Source organism: Pteropus alecto, unplaced genomic scaffold, assembly GCF_000325575.1.
Source record: "Pteropus alecto unplaced genomic scaffold, ASM32557v1 scaffold101, whole genome shotgun sequence".
In the NCBI taxonomy this organism is placed as follows: domain Eukaryota; kingdom Metazoa; phylum Chordata; class Mammalia; order Chiroptera; family Pteropodidae; genus Pteropus; species Pteropus alecto.
The window spans coordinates 13,928,849-13,952,739 of record NW_006432945.1 but is presented as its reverse complement, the minus strand read 5'-3'; the positions used below and the strand labels follow the sequence as shown (position 1 = coordinate 13,952,739).

Sequence of the window (23,891 nt, the reverse complement as noted above, 5' to 3'; positions counted from 1 at the left end):
AAAAAATATATATTTATTTTAGGATATGTAGGCCAAAGGCAAATGATCTAAGTGCCTAGTTCCTAAAGAAAAAGTCACTTAAATTTATAAGAAAAGACATATTTGACCAAAACCAAGGGATTTCAAAAAGAAAGCATAGTACACAGTAGGCTTTCAAGAAAAGTTTACTGAATGATGAAAGGAAATGTGTGACTAGGTTTTCATGGCCTTTGTAGCATATCGGATATGTCTTTTTTCCTGACCCACGACCAAAGGAAGGTTGCGCAGTGCTGTGTTCGGTAGTGTTGGCTCGGGACGAGGCGTTCTACCAGTGGAAGAATAATGACCTCTACGAGCCTTACTCTCAGACTGCACGCCCTCAGGGCCAGTGCAGACGCTGGCTCAGAGTTTAACTTCTGCTACATTTCAATTCTCAACTTGGCATTTAAAACTTGTAAAATGCAGATTTAACCTTCATTTCTGCTCTCAAGGCCATGTTATTTCTATATTTCTCTAGTGATTAAAGGCTTTTTGGTAATGATGAAAATCACGTCATATTGTTTTAGAAATGTTTTATCATGTGCTTTTCAGATTTTAATATAAGGCACCTCAGACATGTGTACTCAACCATATTTTAAATAACAGTAGCCATAATTTAAATCAAAATTGGGCAGCAATTGGCTTTTTGTCCCTTACATAGGAAACAAAAGGTGCTGAGTGATTCAAACCACATTCAATGCAGTAATCTTGAAATCACATTTTTCTGAAGTGTCTTATTGCTACTATGAAATAAAAACAGGAATAAATTCCAGTCTTTAATATATTTATTGATCTGTATAATAGTGTCATTTATAGTACACTTTTGTTTCATTTGTCTCCACGATTAGCATTTTATTGGCAAGGTTATTGTTAAAAAATTGTAGTGTACATTTGGAATGTAAGTTAAAATGAGACAATATAGGATTATCCTTTAACATTTAGAACAGAATGGTTAAATTGTCCTCGTTGGTCATTGGTCGGTGCAAGCAAATAATGGAGGACTTGCTACTTCTTTTTATGTTTCAGTTGGTAAGACTGTTACATGCTGAATATTATCTGAGATGTGCGGGTCATCAGCCACAGCTTTGGGAATCTTTCTGTCATGCTGAGTTTTTTCCACTGGAATTTGTTGTGGCGTTTGCTGTAGATGGGAGTTGACCTGTCTGACCCATAGACACTGTTGTACGTTATTCTTTATCAGTAGTTTTCCATGTCTCTTATAGCTACAGTCCTGTGTCCCAGCCCACATTTATAACATTCTTAATAGGCACTCTTGTGACTATAAAAATTTCAGGGTTCTCAAGAACTTAAAAAAGCGACTAGTGTTGCTATCACTTCCTTCATTTGGTACGTATCTCATTTCATAAATGAGACAGATTAGGCTTTTGGGACTGTGAGAAGTCAAGTGACTTTCCCTGTCATCCAGGCCCACTAGAACTTTCTTTTGTCTTTTTTAGTAGCATTTGCCTGAGACACGAAGACTATTTGCAATGATTATATTCAGAATTCTCCACAAACTTGGATTCTTATGAAAATATCCCCAAATATAAGGAGTAAATTAGACATAACCTAAATGGATTTAAAAAACTGAATAAGTTAAAAAAGAACAAAACCGAGCCAAACCCAGCACCGTTAGTCTGATGATTCTGCCTTTTGTTAATGGTGGGATTTAGAACAGTGTTTTTCACAAATACAGTACATCCTGTGTTACCTTAGAATGGACATTTTTCTCTTGATTCTGTTTGTTGGTTAAACCCACTTTATGCAAAGTTAAAATTTACAAATGTAAATACATTCCAGAGCTGTTTGGTAAATGGCTTGTCTGAAATTTTCCAAAACCTTTTAACACCCAATTTGTGCACAGCCAAAAACCTTAATTGCGATAACGCCATACATCTAGTTTCTTAGGAAGTTCAAAGGATTAGAGTTATATTTATAATTAAGTTTCATATACTTAGAAGAAAGTTCACTGATGGAATAACATTTATTATTGTAATTGTTGTTGCTCAGGCGGCAGAATTTCATTGTGTGCTGCAATCAGTTAGCCACCATCGTTTTCATGTTCTGTGAGAAATACTTTTGTGTTTAAAACCTTCGCTCTTGAACAACACTGATAATTTCATTTTCCTTTGGGCATACAACTGTTTCCAGCCTACTCAGTGCCATACCAGGGCATAAAATCATCTTGACAGAAAGCTCTAAATTATAAATAGTCCCATAATGACATTCAGCTTGGGCGGTACATTTATAAAAGGAGTTATTAAGGAAAATGTCATTCTAACCCATTACTCTAACCAGAATCCCTCACATTTCTGCAGTGTCTTTTGGTACCCAGATAATATTTGCATATGTAAGCATTTAAACAAGTAGAGCTATCAAATTTACAAGTATAAAGATATGCTAGGGTTATTAGATAAATGGTTTTCTAAAATTTTCTAAAACTTTTCTATCACAAATACACCTTAATGCATGCCTTTTTCTGTGAAGACTGCTGAAAGACTGGAATATTAACACTCCAAGATTTTGATATTATTCAAAAGGCATAGATTCGAAATACTTTATATATAATAAAAGAAACAAGAGAATCAGAAGTTGATTCATTTCATTGTTATTTTGTAAGCAACTTCAGAATATTGGGTATTAATAAAATTCTGTGAGCAGTTTTTTCCTAGCATAAATGTCGATTATAGATTACTTACTGTTAGTGTTCTGATTTTTAAATACCCAGTTAATTCTGGCATCTTTTTGGCACATTTAAATCCTATGAAAATCTGCTTTTAACCCTAAGCATATTTTTCTTTGAACATAAATATTTTTTTTTCCAAAAAGCTTCAATTTTTAAATAACTGCATTTCTATCAATCATCTATTTTATACCGCTTGTTTACCAGATTATTTCAGCATCTGAAAGTGGGGGTGGATAAGCGAGAGTGAATGGGAAAAGCAGAGGGTGGTAACATTTGTGATATGCGTCCACGTCGCAGACCCACACTTACTAAGCCTGTGTTATGGTCTGTGTCATCCCTGAGAACACTTGGAGCGTTGCTGGGTTGAAGCTGGCATTGTGGAGATGCCAGTGTTAGATGAACGGGAACATTTAATCTCCGTGAATATGTGTGTAAGTGTTTACGTGTATGTGAACGTTTGCAGTCCCGTTCCCCACCTCGAGTTGGTAAACATGGTCGCATGGTTCTGCTTAATGGGCCAAAATTACCAAACCCATCGCTGATCCCTACTTCAGGGTTCTAATTCGGTTTTTAATCCCATTTTCTTCTTGATCCCAAACCCTGCCTAAGAGAGACATTTTCTTATTAGGCTCTTGCCCGTTTGGCAACATTTATTCCTCTTTTAGGCGTGCCTTGAAAACAGCATAATAGGTTTATTCTTTCTTTTCTCAATTTCTGTCTCTTAAAAGTGATTTCTGTCAAAGGTTCAATGTTCTGAGTTGTTCCCTATGCTACCTAATCACTTTAGCCACTTAGCTTTGCAACTGCCTGGCGAAAAACAAAGTTGTATTGGCAGATGTAGGTCAGTCTCCTGATTTCTTATTTTCCTCATTCCCTCAAAACATGACCCAAAGATGACGAGAAAGTATAATATTTTTAGCTTGCTTTTAAAAAGCTTTATATCTGGGTGAGTTTAAACCATCCCGATTTCTGATATTTTAAGAGAATCCTGCTGTTTATTTTAGATTTGACTCCAGCTTTATAAAATAATCTTTTGTGTCGATATTCAGCAGGGAAAAAACAAATCAGTCAATTTATTTAGCAAATGTTATTATCTTTTATTATGCGCCAGGCGCTGTGCTTGTCACCGAAGATAACGTAACGAGAGGTTTTCGGAGGAGCTTCTAAGCTAGTGAAGAAGATGGTTGAATATACTCAAAACTCTGTTGGTGGGTGAATTAAATTGTTAAGTAAATTATTTTAAGCTTCTGCAACAGACTTTTAATGATCTCGTGCTTAGGGAATCCCTGGTCTGAGGGTTAGAAGGTTTTCATTCCATTCTTTTTTGTTGACATTTCCCGTTCCATCATATGTTTAATGTGATCTGGAATAAGCCATACAGTATAGAGTCAGTAATGTCTGTTTCTAAAACATTATGAGATCTTTGGGGGGAAAGTGCTGTGTCAACAGAAATATGGACTGAATATCTGCAATTGTGTTAGGCTCCACGATGGATACAAAGATAAATGAGACAATCGCTAGGTCTAGGAGCCGACAGTGCAGTGTATGGGGTGGAAACGGGGTATGGGGGAAGTGTGTGGAGGATGGGGTAATAATCCAGACGTTTCTTTAGTGCGTTCGTGTAAACGCAAATGTATGTTTAAATGAGCATCTTATGATAATTATGTCATCTCTTTTATAACTTTTTTCATCTGGTCATATGATTTGTAATTGGATATTTTCTATAAGCTTATGGGCATTGTAGACGCAAATATTGTTATTTTCTTATAACCTACTTAGTTTTCTCTCACGTTGTTTCCCTTTCACTTGTATTTCCAGAGAACTTAACCATCATTATTAAAAGACATCTTTTGAATATCAGCTACTGTATGTTGTCAGAGTTTTCAACTTTGAATAACATGCCACTCCATTTCATGGGGTGGGGGGGGAAGTCCTCAATGATCCCCTTACACCAACATTGACTATAAATATTATTTCAATGTTACCTAAATAGACGGCAATATAAAATTAAATATAAACTCTTTATATGTTTAACGCTTGTGACCATAATAAATCAAATACAAGCACACTATAAAATCAATGAAAACCTGTACTAACTGTATTAATTAATGTTATAGAGAGGTTATTTTGCTGACATTAAATTGCTGTTCACAGTGTGAACGTGGTCCCGACAGCCACAGTGAAGATTTCTTTTTGAGCTTGGCATCCTTGTGGGGCCACGTGCCTTCAGATGACTCACGTTTTCCCGGCATGCTTTTCCAACCCACTGGGAAAACTTATTTGTATGGTGTGTTGTTAGGTCATGTGACCTTCACTTAGTGCATCATTTACATATTATGTGCCTTTGTGCTCTATTTTCTTAGCCTGCAACAAATTAAGAACTACTTGGCTTCCATACAGGGTACATGCTTCAGCAAATGTTGGCATCAGAATTGCAGAATGATACTTTGCTATGAGGGAGCAGCCAGATTATCAGAATCTACTTCTGGAAAGCTTTAGACTGTTGTGGAAATCAAAGTTGAAAATTAAAAAATATTATAGCGTGTTCATGGACCACTAAAGATATACTCTCAAAGATTCCTTAGACTCCAGTTTGAAAAATATAAAATGTATAATATGTACATAGACATAAACGCTATGTATGTGGCATAAACAAGTAGAAATCCAACAACTATTATAAAATTAATCATACAGGCACTACATGTATATAAATTACACTACAATGTTAAATATCACGATCAAATTAATTTTTGAATAATTTACTTATATTTCGAAGATACAGTCTGATATTTTTGAGTGCTCGTACTCTTTTTTTTGGTAAAAGTTAGGGAAAATAAGATTTTGTTGGATAAGACTAATACGTGTGGATTAAGAATAAAGCAAGGTATTTATCTATTTATTTATTTATTTATTTATTATTTTTTTGGAATAAAGCAAGGTATTTAAATTATTTACCTAAAGGACAATAACAGGTATTCATTTTAGTAAAAGACAATGCATCGGGCTCAGGATCAGCGTAGTAGCAGTCATCGTTAGTCACTTCCCGAGGGAGTTGGGAGGGGAAGAGCACGTGTCACGAAAGCCATCGGACTCTGCAACGGGAGGCCCTCCCAGCCATGAGCTGCATCGCTCCCTTTCCGGGTCTAAAGGAGAATTTAGACCTAGAAATAAATCGCGGCTCTTTTTCACCGAGCCCAGTCTGAGTTTCTCAGGTCGTCTTTACTAGCTCACAAGATAAACCACTGCTAGCTTAAAAATAAGCCAACGGTTTTTTGGGAAAAAATACTAATAAAAGGAGATGGATAAAGAATACAAATAAAGTAGAAGGCTACGGAGAGACGTACACAGGGGTCTCTTCCAAGCCAGTTCTCTGCAGCCTATAAATGCTAGAGAAATGTGCAGTGTTAGCACCATATGCTACTACGTGTCCCCCCTGAATCGTGGTCATTAGTGATTAGAAAGGATCAAATGAAGATATGTAAAGTAAGACTTACCTCGATTTTCTAATGCAAAGCATGTAAATCTAAAACGTTAATTTCTTAATCTGTCTCTGGGAAAATAATCAATTGATGTAACTCTCAGGGTGAAGGCCTTCAGTGACTTGACCAGTGCGGGTCGGACCTGTATGAGCTCCCCCTGAGACCCCCCACATCCCCGCGCTGCGTTTACGTGCCAGCGATGTGGCATGTTTCAGTTCATTCTCCACAAGGCTGTGACCTCCATGAGAAAAAGGTGTCAGAGCCTCGAATAATACCGAGCATGCGATAGGCCTTCAGTAAAATTTTAATTTTATCGAACTCCATCTGGGTGAGTCTGGGCGAAGCACGCTGACAGTGAGTAGATCTTTCCAACCTTTAGTGCTTTCTAGAGCAGAGCAGTGAGCACTGGAGGTAAGAAGCAGGTTAGAAGAACAGAAAATCCAGGTTTTATGTAAACCCTGAGTAGTCGAGTTCAATTCAGCATGCGTTTGTTGACGTATCAACATTTCTTGCTGTTCGTGGAGTTTGGTAACTTGTATAGTTATCAGAGCAGCGTTGTTGAATATGTATAGCGTGATGAGGGATATGAGGAATATAAAAAATACTTCGGATCTTATGCTGAAGGTTTTTGTTTTTAAATTTGGACTCCAGAGACAACTTGTAAAGACAAGAGCATGAGTATTTCAAGTTTTCTTTTGAAAACTGAGTCATAGATGTTGCATTTCAAGCCAAGTAAAGGTTTTATTACTTTACACTTCATGGCTTTTTGAAATTCTAGTTGCTATAACAACTTTGATATTTCTTTTATTATTTTTAGCGCTTCAGTTGCCATAACAATAAGATATTTTAAAAAATAGAAATTTTTTTATAAGGGAAAATCTCTTTCAATTAACAATGAGTTTGATTCAACATTTCTTTCCTATAATATGAACCCATTATTTAAAATGTAACTGATATGCTGTTTTCATACACTTTTAATAGACTTTTATAGGAGATGTTTTAAAGTTCAACTTTTTCCTCTGTGTTTTTACCATACAAAAATTAAAGGTAGGTGAGTGTATTGAACCCTTTTGTGAGATAATACTTGACGAGATTTCATTGATACAAAAATCTTTTTAAACAGTTTAATTTCCAGATTGGTTATTTCATGAAGTAAGAACAATGTGATTGATGGATAGCTCTTCCATGGAAGATATAAGAAAGCTTGGAATTTCCTTTTTCCCGTGTTCTTTTTAAGTGTACTTATCATACTATTGCCATACTAAAACGGTTATTACCTCCCTTATCTAGAAATAACTGACAGCTCAGGCCTGAGCTATGGCGCTTTACCCAAAGAGCAGGTCTGCTATTTACTCTTTGAGAAGAAAATTCTTATAAGTGTAGTTTCTGATATTTAAGCCTCTAGAAAATTAAAGATTGCAAATTAGAAGAGGAAGGAGGGGTACTGCTATACTTGTTATACAAATAGAGTCAGAAAATCTGGCCAGCTATGTATTCTTTTCTAGATGCTCGGTTGGTTTTGCAAATTAAACCAGTCTCTGTCTCTCTCTGTCTCTCTGTCTCTCTGTCTCTCTGTCTCTCTGTCTCTCTGTCTCTCTCTCTCTCTCGTAAGATATATTGAATTCAGCAGCTGCCAAGGTATGATTGTGTCATAAGTCAGTGTTCTAATTGATGTTAATGGCGATGATTCCAGCCTACCAGGCTAATGTTAAATTATGTTCAGAATTCTTAGTTTAAGAAGGCAGAGAAGTAGATGATATATCTTATAAAGGCTTAAATGTAAAATTTAATAGAGTAAAACAAAAATTTTAAAATTTAAAAAGAGGAAAGAAATCAGTTATTTGGGAATCGCAGGATCTGTGTAACTGAGGTTTTCATGAACTAAGGTTTGATAACTTTTATGTTACTGTGTTGCTAATCACAGAAATTTCTAAGATGCATAGTTAGATTCAGACGATGTATTAATTTTCTAACTTCAACAGGTTACTTGCGGCTATAGTTTCTTAAGGAGAAATGATTGAACAAAAAACCAGTTGACAATAATGAATATGTTTACTTACACTGTCAGTGAGCTTTGAATGAAAAACTGCTATGCGCTTTTCAGGGTTTACTTTTAGTTTTTAATTAAATAACAAACTTTAAAAGGTAGATGTTATTGCAGTCAGCAGTAATGTAATGACTAGGTGTAGAGCCAGAGGGGAGAAAGGGCAATCAGGGGATCATTTCGTAAACTATCTAAATGTCTGACCGATGTACTATATACTCGAAACTAATGATAAAAAAAAAAAAGGTAGATATGATTATCTCCATTTACATGTGGAGAGGATGACACATCCCAGACCTCCTAGGTCATGAGTTCTGTGGCCAGTGTCCAGCCCAGATCTGGCTCCTCCTAGAGCCTCTACTCTCTTCTCTCAGTTTTTCCTAGTCTTCAAACTCGATACATGTGCGTTATACGTAAAACCGTGACTTGGAGAAATGGAAAGACAATAATGTCCATGGTGTGATTTTATTGCTTTAATACTGTTTTCAACCAATCAGATTTTAATCATATATTTATGTCTGAGGATTTCCCCTACCAAGAGTTAAACATACATATAAATTAGTATTTTTTTCCTTTATTTTTCTTTGCGATTGACTAAAAATAATGGAATCTCTCAGAGGTTTTGCTTTCTTGGCCAGTTATCTTAGATCCCAGCTAGCTAGGGCAGTCTCAGAGTGTTGTGTAACTGGCATTTAATAAGAAGGCTTTTCTCGCTCAGTGTCTCACTTGCATCTGGGCCGTTGTGTCTGTGAGTACAAACACTGGGCCATGAGTCGGGTATACTGATTCAGAGGGTGTGAAAGGAGGCACAGGCTCGACGTACTTACTCTGTCCAGCAGTATCTGTTCTTTTAGACACTTCAGTCACTCTCGTTCTAGATGGGACACTACTTTGGGAAAACTCTGATGTTTTTCTTTTCAAACATCAGTATATATTTTCCTGGCAGTGCCTTAAAATTCACTCAATTAATTTAGGGCTCTAATTTGGTGGTTTTATACAAAAATGGAGCACTTTGAAATATGCACGTGCAGTCATAGCTTTCATTCTCTTCGACTGTAAATTAATGTATCAAGATAACAAAATGTTTTCATTATTGCTGAAAGTTTCCTTATACCTTTTGCCAGTCAACACACACAGCACACACACACACACACACACACACACACACACACACACGCCTCCTCGGGCAACTATGTTCTGATTTCTTTCATCAAAAATTAGTTTCATCTGTTCCAGAACTTCACGGTATGGACATATCACAATTAGTTTATCCATTCTCCTGTTGATGGATGTATGCTTGTTTCCAGTTTGGGGCTACTGCATACATTTTTATACAAGTTTTTAATGGATATATGTTTTTGTTTCTATTGAGAGGATTTGATGGGTCATAGTGTAGATTTGTTTGACGTTGTAAGAAATTCTCAAACTGTTTCAAAGTTGGGCCATTTTACAATACAGTCACTAGCAATTTATGAGTTTCAATTGTTCTGTATCTTTACCAACATTTAGCATTTGTCAGTGTTTTAATTTTAGGCAGTTTGGTAGGTTTGTAATGATATCTCATTGTGATTTTAGTTTGCCTTTTCTTGATGACTTGATGCTCAGAACTTTTTCATTGTCTTGATGGCCATTTGTATATCTTCCTCTGTGAAGTATCTATGCAAGTATTTTCCCATTTTTAAATTGGGTTATTTGTATTTTATTAACAAATATAGGAGTCAGTTACATATTTTGAATATGTCCTTTGTTAGATATATGTTTTGTTAATATTTTTCCTAGTCTTTTAACTTGCTTACTGATTTTCTTAACGATATCTTTTGAAAAGCAGAATTTTGATTTTAAGTATAATTTATTAAATTTTCCTTTTATAGTTATTGCTTTCAGTATCCTAAGAAATCTTTGTCTACTATCATGTCAGAGATATTCTCCTTCTAAGATGTTTTCTTCTAGAAGCTATTATATTTCCAGTTTTAATTTTTATGTTTACATCTGTGATCATCTCAAATATTTTTTTGCATATGGTATAAGGAGGTGGGCTAACTCCATTTCCCCTGAGATATCTAAATTTTTCTACTACCATTTATGAAAAGATTTTATTTTTTCCTGACTTGTTTTAGAATGTTAAAAACTTAATTGGTAAGTGGGTTTATTTCTAGACTCTATTCGTTTCCATGATCTGTTTATCTATCCTTGTGCCAGTCTTGATTATATGGCTTTGTCAGAAATTTTGAAATTAGGTCGTATGAGTCTTCTAACTTTTTATCCTTTCTCAAGATTGTTTTAGCTATCCTGGGTTCTTTGTTTTTACATATAAATTTTAGAAACAAATTGTTAGTTCTATAAAAACAAATAAACAAACAAACAAATAAAAACCCCCTGCTCGTATTTTAGTTGGAGTAACAAGTAAATCTATAGATGAATTTGAGAAAAACTAACATTCTTAACAATACTGAGTCTTCTAATCCATAAAGATGGTTTATCTCTCCATTTACTTAGGACTTTTTAATTTTTCTCAATGACATTTTGTAGCATTCAGGGTAGAGATCTTAATACATCTTTTGTCAAATTTATTTATAGTGTTTGTTTTTTGAGGCTATTGGAAATGGTTTATGGTTTTGAAAATCTGTTTGCTTGTTTGTTGCATGTGTGTAGAAATGCAGTGATTTTTGTATATTGACCTTGCATTTTGACAAAATTTACTTGTTAGTTCTAATGGGCTTTTGGGTAGAGTTTGTTTTAGTATTTCTTATGTATGCAATCATGTCTTTTCTTGTATGGCTTAACTATTATTTTTTCTTCTTCTTTTTCGTCCTGTTACACTGGTGGGGGCGTCCAGTGCAATGTGCATAGTCATGGTGAGAGCAGACATCTTTGCCTTTGGGAGAAAGCATTTACTCTTCCACCATTAAATATCACGTTAGCTGTGTGTTTTCCCGTAAAGTGTTTCCCACAGTCTCCCTCCCAACCTCCCACAGGTTGAGAAAGTATTCTTCTGTAGTGCCACAAACTTAACATTTGTTAAATATTTTAATTGCCAATAACCTGCTTTGTAATGAAATGAAGTTAACGATATGAACTTGTTTTTTGCCTGCGAGAGGTCACTAAATCAGTGGATTGTAACATGGGCCACTTCAGAGGGGTTATTTTTTCGTTGGCACCTTGACCACGTTGCCTTGATACTGTTGTTGCTGCATTTGATTGTACTGCATTTAAAATACACCGATATTGCATTTTGCAGCATTTGTCATTTTAAAAATAATAATCATTATCTCTTGCTAGATATGATTTTTCAAAGCACTAGTCACATATTCATATTGAATTGGGTGTAGGAAGAGGTATTGATGAGTGTTACCCTTCATTTGAGTAAATTAGAAACTAATTATTTTTCCCCTACAATTCGGTCATATATTTTATAGTTCTCTTGTGAAGCTTGTCTGTCATACAAGGGATTGGAAGGAATTTTGTGTATTCTGAGTTTCACAAAATTGATTATTAGTGTTGATCTGTCATCTTACAGACTCTTCAAGCTATTTTTATATGCTTTACATTAAAATTACATTAAATATTTGCCTAGCTCCAATTCTATACCCAGCACTGTAGCAAAGGTACCTGAGATATAACGGGGAACAAAACAGATGTCGTTGCCCTCATGGGCCTTGCAATCCAGTCAGGAAGATAACAGTTGAATGACATAGATCATTATAAACTACGATAAGTGTGGGATCTGGTCTGCTCTGGGAATTCCCATCGCGTTTCCCTGAGGAGGTGGCGTTTGAATTGAAACCTGAAGGTTGCATCTGAATTAGCTAAGAGGAGTGTGATGGCCCAGTAAGCGCAGGTACAGATAACCCACGGCAGTTGGGAACATAGCAGAGACATGTTCGGGACCAGAGGGGTGCGGGCAGCGTGGTGGGGGGAGGTCGAGCCAGTTTAGCTAACCTAAACCATCCAGAAAAATAATATTTGATAGCTGCATGGAGGCTGGATTTCATAGGGCCTGTCAAGAGTTTATCCTAAGGGGACAGTGTGAAACCACTGCAGTATTTTCAACAGGGAATGATATCATCTTTGCGTTTTGGAAAGAATATTCTGTTTTGTGCATAATGGATTGAAGAGAGGCTACAGACAACTCAGGAAGCTACTGCCGTAGTCCACACATAAGATGGTGTGAGCTTGCTTAGGGTAGTGACAATGGAGATGGAGAAAAGTTAACCAATGAGAGTAGTTGAAGAAGTGGATAAATTCTGAGTGCATACACCTTTTCATACATTTAAAAAACTACATTTAAAAACCTTTTACTTTATTAAATCAAATAAAGCAGAAAAGTTTACTTTTTAATGTATTAGTTATATAGTTCTCCTTGATAGCCACTGCCTACTGTTTATTCCATTTACCATTGATGGCTAATGGCCCTCTGGGGCTTTACTGTTTAGGTCCTGTTGAATAGTGTCTTGAATTGCTTAGGTATTTAATAATAAAATACCGATACATATAAAATAATATATAGAACATCTTTAAGGTATAAATGAAAAAGTCAACAACTGTGATGTATCATCTTGGAAAGTTATATAGTTTTAGCTGTTAGAAGTAATTCTGAAGCAATTGCAAATAATGATTCCTCTTAGGAATTGCCCGACTAGCATTCATCAGTTGAAAGGAGAGGGGGGATAATGATCATATTAAGAATGGCGGTAATAAAACACCTAATGGCCCCTAAAATGAAGAGAATTATGCCTAGCACAAAAACAAAAAAATGCTTTATGTAATGAACTATGTAAATATATGACATTAATGCTCTTTTGCTATTAGAGCTTTACGTTATAAATTAGTTACTATTAAAATCGGATCAGAAAAAAAGAATGGAAAGGAAGAAAAGTGAGGGGCTCCAAAAAGGAGAGAATTATCCTGTGAGAACTACTGAAGCTTTTTGGTAGAAGTTGGAAAGAAAGAAGGATGTTTAGTGAGTCATAGGCGCTGCTCCTTGAACTTTTTCCTTCGCGTTATCATATACCTTTGAAAGCACATACAATTATGGATTGTTTACAGTATTCTTAGAATCAGATCTCTGCCAGTGACTTTTGGAAAATAAATGTGTCAAACTAAACAGTTTAATACTTCAATTTTACAGGAGAGTTTTTTGGGGGCCATTTTCCTGATTTTAGCAATATTATAATTGAAAACTTTTAAAAATGTGCAGTCTATACTTGTTAAATGATTTCTTTATATTTTGATGACTTTAGTAAGTGATAGCATTTTATTTTTCAATAGTTTTCTAGTAAGGCTTAGTATTTAACTATATGGAATGTGGGAATTATCCACATTTATGAATATGTATCAAATGTAATTTTTATTTTAAATATTTATTATGATTGTAAAAGAGAATGTTAGTTAAATCCAGTCTTGTTGATTTTAATACTTTAGGGATCCCTAAAAGTCAAAATGCTTTCCTGTAAAATAGGACTTTCTAGCCTTTTAAAAAAAATGGATGTATAATTGACATACAATATCCTGTTAGTTTCAGGTATACATCATAGTGATACAATATTTATATATATTACAAAATGATCCCCTGTGGTAAGTGAACTAGTCACCATCTATCACCATACAAAGTTATTACAACATCATTGACTGTATTCCTACTGTGTACATTATATTACCATGACTTATTTATTTCATAACTGTAAGTTTGTACCTCTTAATCCCCTTCATCTATTTCACCTGCCCCTCAACCCCTCCCCTCCCTGGTAGCCAGCAGTTTGTTTCCTGTGTCTATGAGGCTGTTTCTATTTTTGTTTGTTTTGGTTTTAGATTCCATATGTGAGTGAAGTCATACATTATTTATCTTTCTCTGTCTGACTTATTTCATTTAGCATAATACCCTCTGGGTTCATCCATATTGTCACAAATGGCAAGATTTCATTTTTTATGGCTAAATAGTATTCCTGTGTACACATACATACATATACATATACACACACAGCGCATCTACCGATGGACACTTAGGTTGCTTTCATATATTGGCTACAGTAAATCATGCTGTAATGAACATTAGGGTGAGTATATCTCTTTGAATTAGTGTTTTCATTTTCTTCAGACTCACCCCTATGTTCATGGCAGCTTTATTTACATTCGCCTTTTTGTATTAAATCTAAATATTTACTTTCTAAACTCAACATGGTTCTCATTCTAAAGGTTGTTATTTTAACTTGTTTTATAAATTTTTCTGGTAATAAGAAATGCTCTGCCATTCCATAATTTGACCTAACCTCTTGAAGATTTTAGCTATAACATGGACTTCCTGAAAGGCAGTTCAACACGAAGGAGAGTATAGAGCTTCCTCTTCTTTACAAATCATTGTTTGAAATCCAACAGAATTCTCCTTAGACGTTTCCTGGCTGGCAGCCATCAGTGGACAGGAGAGGAGAGGAAAAAGGCTGGGGCGCATCAGTGCGGTATTAAGAATGGCAGTTTTGACCTGTTTCAGCCCTAGATTCATGACTGTCATGGGAGGCAAGTGATACTTACCTTCTCTGGTGCCTATTTTTTTCTTTTGGAAAAGGATAATGATGGTACCTACTTCATAGAGATTTAAGGTTTTTATAGAGAAAAAATAAATAAAGCACATGGCATAATGCTTGGCACATTGAATGTACTCAACAAATGTTAGTTATCATCTGCATTTTCATCTTAATTTTCCTGATTTAATTCTGAAATAATTGGTGAATTGATTCTAAGTCACTTTTAAGAAAAGCGCTGACCCCAAAAGAATTATGCTTATAAGAACGAATTTTTGTCAATAATAAGTCAAGATGAATGGAGGTTTTATTTTGGAGGTTTTTAACCTCCATCAAGTAAATGAGCTTAATTTACTTTCTTTTAACTCAAGCACTGTTTGACAAAGTTCTTTGACTCTTTGAATCTTTTTTTTTTTTTAAGATAAAAGTGGACTAAACAATCATTCTGTTTATTTCTAATGCCTACTCTTCTGAGGTCATGTTTGACCTTAAATATTTTCCTAAATAGATTTTAGTATACAGGTGTTAGTTCCAATGCTTTGTTTGTACAGTTAAATACATCAAATTTAGCAATTTGGTGTGGGCGTGGAAGGGATTGGAGAGGTTATTAAATGACCTAACTTCTATTAATCAAAATGTAACTATATTTTAGAGAATAAAAATAGTAGCTATATCACTTGAGTTCATGAAGACTTAGCTGATTTTTAATAATTAAATAGTTTTTTTTCTGCCAATGAGCATTAGATTACTGCTGACTTTTAGTATCGTAGTACCTTGTGGTAGTTTCTCTGCAGGGTTTAAAGGTACATCTCAGTTTTTGTTGTCTGTCTTGTCCATAGGAAATAATCTTTAGAGATGCTATGAGAATACCTCTAGAAGTTCGTGCGTGCCGTTAATATGTTATAAGCATCGGTCAGTCCCATTGTCTTCTTTTGTCAATCTTGGTCGGAGCTTGCCGAGTAAGTCTATAAGCCTGCATGTGCCTGGCAACTGTTACCTAGAGACAGTTTCAGCTACAGTAGCCATTGGCTGTGCTGTCGATTGGGGCAGGAGGACCGAGTCACCTTTCCGATGGTGAGTTCTTCTGCATCAGCTCAGGATGAGGAGGAGGAGCGGGGCTCTGGCTCAGGTGGAGGCAGTGATGCTGGGAGACTGTGAAGAATATCCTGACAGCATCCGGTAACTGCATCACAGTGAATCGGACTTCTGGATCAAGCAGCCCAGCCTAGCAGCTGAGAGTGAATGTAGGTGAGAAGCATTGCCTTTTTCCTGTAACGAGAGAACTATTTTGTGACAAGTGGAACTGGGAGTGTGCAAGGAGGAATATCTTGTGGCTTTCATGAAAGGAGAAGGACTTCCCTGGGTGACTCGGTGGTGCACGAGGAAATAACTTTCGGAAGAATGCTTTCTCTCACGCTGCTGCATTGTTCCTGAGGAAATGTTTTTATTTTTAATGCATGGTATTTCTTCAAAGGGTATGACAACAAAGGCTGACAGGAGACTCTCTGAAATGCCTGTACTTTAAAAAAGACTTTTGATGATGTTAACCTTATATCAGAATGACCTTGGAAGCTTTTTGGATGGATTCTATCCTGCCAACCTTCCAGTATTTCAAACTCTAGGATTTAAACTCATCTTGATGCGTTAGAGGTATTTTAAAATGAGACCATCCTACAACCTGCCTAATGGCCCCTGTGTTGAGACCTTGCTCAAAATAGGATGCAGAAATAGAAGAGACATTTCTCTAAACATATGGCTGCTACATAACTACAAATGTAACAAACAAGGTAATTTTCCACTTTCAGAAGATATAGTTGAAGTAGTGATTTAATGTGTTAATCATCTAATAAAAATAGAAAAAGTAGAGAAACAGACTGTGAAGCCTATTAGAAATAGCTAAGTTATAAATAATGGCAACATTTCTAGTCAATAAGCTCAGAGTAAACAGGAAAGTTTCCATTGTCTCAATTTCATATATATGTCTCTCTATATGTGAGATATAGCTGTGATTGAAAAGGTGAGAAATGACTTAAGCTATATATTTTATGCTCATGTTTCGTTACTAGGAAGGTGGCCTGTCAGATGGTAAAAGTTATTGTCAGTTATTGATGCTGAAATTAATAGCAAAAATTATTTCTTTTTCTTTTGAAAAGGAGGAAGTATAAATCACATTGCTGCTGGTAGCAGCAATTAAAGCATTGCTTCTGAATGCGTTAAAAATGCATGCAGAATTAAAACTTCAGAGGTTTATCATATTTTGTTAGGTGTTAACCCATTGCATACTATATCTTTCCTACTGGAAGTATGTTGTTTTTTTTTTTTTTTCCTCACGAAAGCTGTAGGGCAGTCTGGAGTCTGTTCCCTCTGTTCTACTCTTTTGTGCCTGAATAGAGATGAGTCTTTTGGAATCAACCTTGTTGGCAAAGGTGGGGGGTGGGGTGGGGCGGGAAGGGTTTCTTAGCTTTCTAAAGATACGAGAGAGAAATGGATCATAAAGTTGGCCCACCAGCGTCAAACCCTCAACTGAACCTAAAGACTCTCTTTGTCACAATGAACTTTTTCTTAGCTTTCCAACCAAATCTGAGATCTTAACTGTTTAAGTTCTAAAATATGAATCCACTTCTCATGATAGATGAAACAGGAAGCCTGAGACAATTTCAGACTTTTTCTTTTCTCATTCTTTCTAGTTGATCTCTAAGAAACAGCCTTTCTGAGGAGGACAGACAGCCCACAGAAGCTTTTCTTCCCTTGGCAATTGATTTTTTTTTTCTTTTTGTAGATTTAATTTTTCATAGTGCAAGGGAATACATTCATTTTCTCCAGAAGTGCCTTGTGTTTGCCGAAAGTTGTTTGAGGCCACCAGAGGAAGCTAATGAGTGACCTTTCCCCCGCTCCTTTGTAGTTTATCCCCTCCCTCGCCCATCCCTTCCCAAAGCTGAGGTGTGTCACTGCTGCACTGAGGCTGATGAAGGGACCTGAGTACTCTCTGGGATGCTCAGCTGTGACAGAAGCACAGCCACTGTCTACCGAAGCCGATTCCGAGACGCTCGTGTGCAGAGTGTCACAGATGCTGGGCAGGGCACCGGCTTGCCGTCGCCAAGGCTGCAGGCTCCCTTGATTCGAAGCCATGAATGAATCCAGGTGGCCTGAATGGAGGATCCTGAACCTGAGCAGTGGCCTCGTGAATGTGTCCGAGCGTCCCTCCTGCCCACTGGGATTTGGCCACTACAGTGCGGTGGACGTCTGCATCTTCGAGACGGTGGTGATCGTCCTGCTGACGTTTCTGATCATCGCTGGCAACCTGACGGTCATCTTCGTCTTTCACTGTGCTCCGCTCTTACACTACTGCACCACCAGCTGCTTCATCCAGACCATGGCGTACGCTGACCTCTTCGTCGGAGTGAGCTGCTTGGTCCCCACCCTGTCCCTCCTCCACTACTCCACGGGGATCCACGAGTCACTGACCTGCCAGGTTTTTGGATATATCATCTCGGTTCTAAAAAGTGTTTCCATGGCGTGTCTCGCTTGCATCAGTGTGGATCGCTACCTGGCAATAACCAAGCCCCTTTCCTACAACCAACTGGTCACCCCTTGTCGCCTGAGAATTTGCATTATTTTAATCTGGATCTACTCCTGCCTGATTTTCTTGCCTTCTTTTTTTGGCTGGGGGAAACCTGGTTACCACGGTGACATTTTCGAGTGGTGTGCCACCTCTTGGCTCACCAGTGCCTATTTTACTGGCTTTATTGTTTGTTTACTTTATGCCCCTGCTGCCTTCGTTGTCTGCTTCACTTACTTCCACATTTTCAAAATTTGCCGGCAGCACACCAAAGAGATCCACGACCGGAGGGCCCGCTTCCCCAGCCACGAGGTGGATGCCTCGGGAGAGACCGGGCACAGCCCTGACCGGCGCTACGCCATGGTTTTGTTTCGGATAACCAGCGTGTTCTACGTGCTGTGGCTCCCCTATATCATTTACTTTCTTCTGGAAAGCTCCCGGGTCTTGGACAATCCCACACTGTCCTTCCTAACAACCTGGCTGGCTATAAGTAACAGCTTCTGTAACTGTGTAATATACAGCCTCTCCAACAGTGTTTTCCGGCTGGGCCTCCGAAGGCTGTCCCAGACCATGTGCACGTCTTGTGTGCGTGCGAAGGGTCAGGAAACACGAGCCCCCAAACCCAGGAAGCGGGCTAATTCCTGCTCCATTTGAAGAGAACTGCACAGTAAATCAAACGCAATCTGACAGTGGTTTTGGATCGTATTCTTGATTCACCTGGAAATTTGCCACTAGAGAAATATTTACTTGAATAGTTGACTAGGAGATGAAGGGACCAGAGGTTTCTTTTTTATTTTCTTTTGTCACGGAGGAAAAAAACTAAAGAAAACGATGTATAGAGGGTAATCTCATGAGATAATTATAGCGTGTGCGTGTAAATGTGCAGAAATAGGAAAAACGAAGCGCTGAGGATGAAAAAGTATCTCAGATCTTCCACAGGACATGAGCCAAGTCCCTCGGTGACGGTGTCTCTGTCTCTCTGACTGAGCTCTCTCTCCTGTCTGTGTCTCTCCTTCTGTCTCTGTCTGTCTCACTCTCTTTGTGTTTGTGGAAGTTACTTACATAAATTGCTCTTTATAGAACGATGTCACATATTATATATGTGGCAAAGTGTAGTCTTGCGTCAAAGTGTACTTTTAAACACACTGATTTGAAATCCATGAGTGGTCTCTCCATGGAGGATGCATAGTAAGCGTTGTATTTCAGTACCTGCCACACAGTCTCTTTGCTTGTATTTTTATAATAATCCCTGCAGCACAAATTTTCTGCTACGAGCAAAAAGAAAGTGTTTTTATTTCATCAGGGTGAAATCATGCCCCTTCCCTTCCTAACAGCCTGCTGTATTTTTCTCTCCATTTTTCTTGATCTGCATCCTTTGGTACCTTAATCCAGAAGTGTCTTAGCTAATGAAAGAATCTACTCTATAAAGCAATCATAATGTTTAGTAATTTATTCCTTCCAACAAAGCAATCTATAGCCTGTTTGAAATATTGTGTTACATATTTTTCACGGCTTTTGGAAATTTTTTTTCTGGTTTTCTTTTTAAAGAATGCCCAAAGTGATGTCCTTTTTTACTATAGTAAAGCTTTGTTTTCCTTTAAGAAAATCCACAAATAATACAAATGCGGCTACAGGGTACTCACCCAGAAGTGAAGTACTGTTCTTAAAGCTGCTTGATGTGTCCTTTTTATTTTTAAGAGTAAAAAATTGACCTTTTTTTTAATCAGGCCTACAAATCTTGCTGTTGTGTCCACTTAGCATTTGTGTGATATGCTTTGCACATACTATATTTTTTACAACAAAGAAAATGTAAATTATGTGATCTGTGCCTAATGTTTTCTTAGCACAGTATATGATCGATGTCGCTTAAGTCATCAGCATTGGAAAAAAATATACAAAAACTTCTTATAAGAGGAAGATACTTTTGTGTAGTTGTTATTTAGGTATTTAGACCAAGCTTCATTCTTAGTGCTGCTGAGAATACAGTATACTTAATTATCAGATACAGGTAAGAGCTGTCAGTATTTTCTTTTGTAATGATCTGTTTTCATATTCAGAGGTTAAATTAGCTTATTTTTTAGTGTGCCACCTGGAAGTGTGTAATAAATTGTCAGGAGGTTACATGCAGCAAAATGGCACCTGGGAATGAATAGTAAAGTAGGTGTGAGTGACAATATTTCTAAATATTACTTTTTTTTTTTACCATACATTTATTGCCTGACAGATATGGAAAAATTTATATCAAACTACCAAGTATTTTTCTTCTCAGCACTTTTGACTTCTCTGTTTAATGAACTGCGTTGATGAAATGTGCCTATGGGAGCCAGCCGTCGTTGCGTTGGTGGCTTGACGTCAGAGGCCCTTTAGCAGAAATGTCATCATTTTATTGAGGTTGTTCTGAACCCCTGTATATTTTCCAACATGTAAGAAAGGTTTAAAATAAAGAATAAAATACTATTCTCTACATCAAAATCAGACTTTGCTTCAGATTAATAAAATGCTTACTTGGAACAAGAGTTTACCTGTTTGGGATCAAAATTGAGTTGCTTTACGTTTCTGGGGTTTGGGTTATTTATGTCAATTCTTGTCCTCTCTTTGCTAGTGAAGTCTTGGATAAGTTGAAATGTGCCTTTTAAGTTCAGACGAGTTCAAGGAAGACAAAGTTCAAGGGAACATAGTACTATAACTTTTCAATAACTTTTCAGTTGTCGTAAATAGAATCTTCAACATTATACATATTATTTGGGAATCAGATTTCTATTCCTTTAGTTTGGAGTGTACATATAGTTAGACTCAGTAGACCCTCTGTACAGAAAACCTGAGGCCATATTGCATTTTCCTCTTCCGGCTTTTCCTCATAATAATTAATATAACAGTTAAGTGCCAGGCACCATGTGAAATTTTACATATGACATTTAATCCTCACCATAGCCCTTTGAGATAGCTACTGTTATCCCCATTACAGAGATGTGGAAACTAAAGAAAAGTGACTTATTCAAGGTCACTCAGTCAGCGGCAAAGTTTCATTCACACTCAGGTGGCCTGGAGCCAAAGCCCGTACACTTATCACTGACTCTACTGCTTTGTTTATTTTTTTTTTTTTCTCAAAAGCCTTCAGAGCTTTGTACCTTTGTCTATACCTTTTTTCCAACAAAATTTCTCTTGAGTTTTCTTTCTTTTTTTCTTACCTAGATCTTTTGCTTCAGTTCCTTTCTTGAGATATTTTTTTCCTTAAGCTTACAGCTCTCTTTGATTAAGACAGCCATCTGATAAACCCAAACTTGCCAGGTCAGTCTATAATCAGACTGAAACTCCAGGGCACGGTGTTCTGTGATAGCACTTTTGTTCATTTTTGTTAAGTTTTCCTTGAATAGCTTTTTCAAGTCTCTATACATTTTTTATTGAAAAAAAAAATGGAAGAAGCATGGAAAAGGAACGCTTTATTGTAGGCCGAAAAGGGAGCCTCTGTGAGGCAAGTTCTATATTTAGATTTTTCATTTATTATAATATTTCATGTACAACTCTAGGACAAGCCATTTAACTTCCTTTTGACATGTTTTAATATGTGTTTATATAATAGATAATACTTGCTTTGGAATTACTCTATCTTTTTTAGGTTCACATATTTTAAGAATAGAAAGCATAGCCATTATTCTCGTCATTATATTGTATTCTGTGGTAATTATCCAATTTGGTCGTAAATGACAGCCGAACAGTAATGCTGTAGACTGTTACTAAGGGTTCTATTATCTGGAGTTCTTTCCAAAGTTATGTAGTGTTGAAAGTTTTCATAACTCATTCGCACAGGAAACCCGGATTGGAATCTCGGCCCTTAACAGCTGTTTGACCTTTGGTAGTCAAGTACTGAATGTCCCAAGTCCTGGGTTTTTTCATTAGTAAAACCCAGAGACTTGCACTTTCCTGTTCGGCTGGATTTGAGGGCTAAGTGAGATAATGCAGTCTATGTGCTCAGCGTGGCTCCTGGCACATAGAATGCGGTAGCTGCTGTTTACCTTTGTGGCCGCCATATTTATTGCCATCACAACTTAAAGAGCATGAAGTCCAATTGAAGAAAATTCTATTTCATAACAGAATCAGTCCATTGAGTATTAGAGTTTTCTAAAGTAGCATTTTTTTTTTTTTTTCAAATCTGTTTAAACTTAGATTTTGGCTTAAACTCGGATGTTTTCAAATACAGAAATCTTCCGTTAATTCCTCAGTAATAATTATTCACGAAGGCATCATTTGAGATTGAAGACATCCAGCAAGCAGATGTTGGGATGAGACAGAGATGACTCTGGGGTTAACCTGCCTCCTTACCTTTTAAAGTAATTTAGATTAAATGTGCTTTAACATTTTCTTTCATCAGGTTGGCAACAATAGGAAAGGACTGTTCAGGAATGTCTTGCCATTTGCCTTTGCGTTTTAGTTTTTCTCACTAAAATAGAATCTCAGGTATTTCTTCGATCACATACATGATACCTGGAAGAAAAGCAGATGAATACGCAGATTCGTTCTACATATACCATTAGTTCTGAGTGTAGAAATAAATGAAGTTGTTGCCTTAAAGGACTTTCGTCTGTCTCGCTTGACCCGGGAAGCTAATCATTAGACGTGAAAAAGATGCAAGTATGTGAGAGACAGGAAGGAGATTAATACGTGCAGAAGTCGCTAGGATGACACGCTGAGCGTAGCATCACTTGTGTTCAGGTAGGACCATCGCAGGGCCCAGGAGCTTCTGGTACTGAGTGTAGGTTCCCACACTTGTTCTTTCCCCAGAACAAAACTGTATTTTAGGATTAAATGAATATGTAGAAAGCGGCATACTCCGCTTCCAAATGTATAGACGCTGGGAAAAACAAAATGACTAGAAAACAATAAAAAAAACAAAGATTCCCTTTTTAGAGTTTCATGTAAATAAAAGTTTTATCCAGTGCTAGTTCTATCATTTAAAATATTCATTTTTTTCACTGTGAAATTGGTTGTCTTTTAAAATATGAAAAGTGATTTGATTAGGTTATTCTTTATAAATATTCTGTTAAAAATTTTTTTTACAATAGGCATTTTATTTTATGATCAGGTAAAGAAAATCGTATCATTAAAAAGAATGCTGACTATTTCAAAACATATTTTGACAGTTCGCAAAACGGTTTTTGTTCATTCTATAAATAAAATTGTCCAATTTTGTCATGCTATTATTTTCTTTTGAAGATAGTTTACATAGTTTTCTGAATTTTATAATATTTGTTTTCTCAGGTAAATTTTCAGAGAAATCTGATTACCTTCTACTTACGATATTAGATGTTCTCGATTTATTTTTGCTTCAACACAATTTGTTCAAAGTGTTATTTGCTGAATCTGAAATGGATCTGAATCACTGTAAGGTTTTTTAATGTGCCATCGATGGCACCTTCTAGCATTTTTCACCTCTTTAACAGAAGGATGACCCTGCATTGGGGAAATAGGGCTGGCTGGTGTGTTCACTGCATTTCACAGATCAGGAAGGTTTTGTTTTAAGTCCTCCATCTCCAGAGATTATATCTAGAACATTTTAATGATAATTTTACCCTATTTTTACATATACTTCCCC

General features: G+C 36.6%; 2 protein-coding genes across 2 annotated transcripts in view; both read left to right on the top strand.

Annotated features, from left to right (window-relative positions):
- Nucleotides 1-23,891, top strand: part of RABGAP1L (RAB GTPase activating protein 1 like) — a 393,018-nt gene that overhangs the window by 80,208 nt on the left and 288,919 nt on the right. The window lies entirely within an intron of this gene.
- On the top strand, nucleotides 17,841-19,611 carry GPR52 (G protein-coupled receptor 52). The gene has a single exon (XM_006907792.2). The coding sequence runs from the start codon at nucleotides 17,870-17,872 to the stop codon at nucleotides 18,953-18,955; it is 1,086 nt and encodes a 361-aa protein (XP_006907854.1). The 5' UTR covers nucleotides 17,841-17,869; the 3' UTR covers nucleotides 18,956-19,611.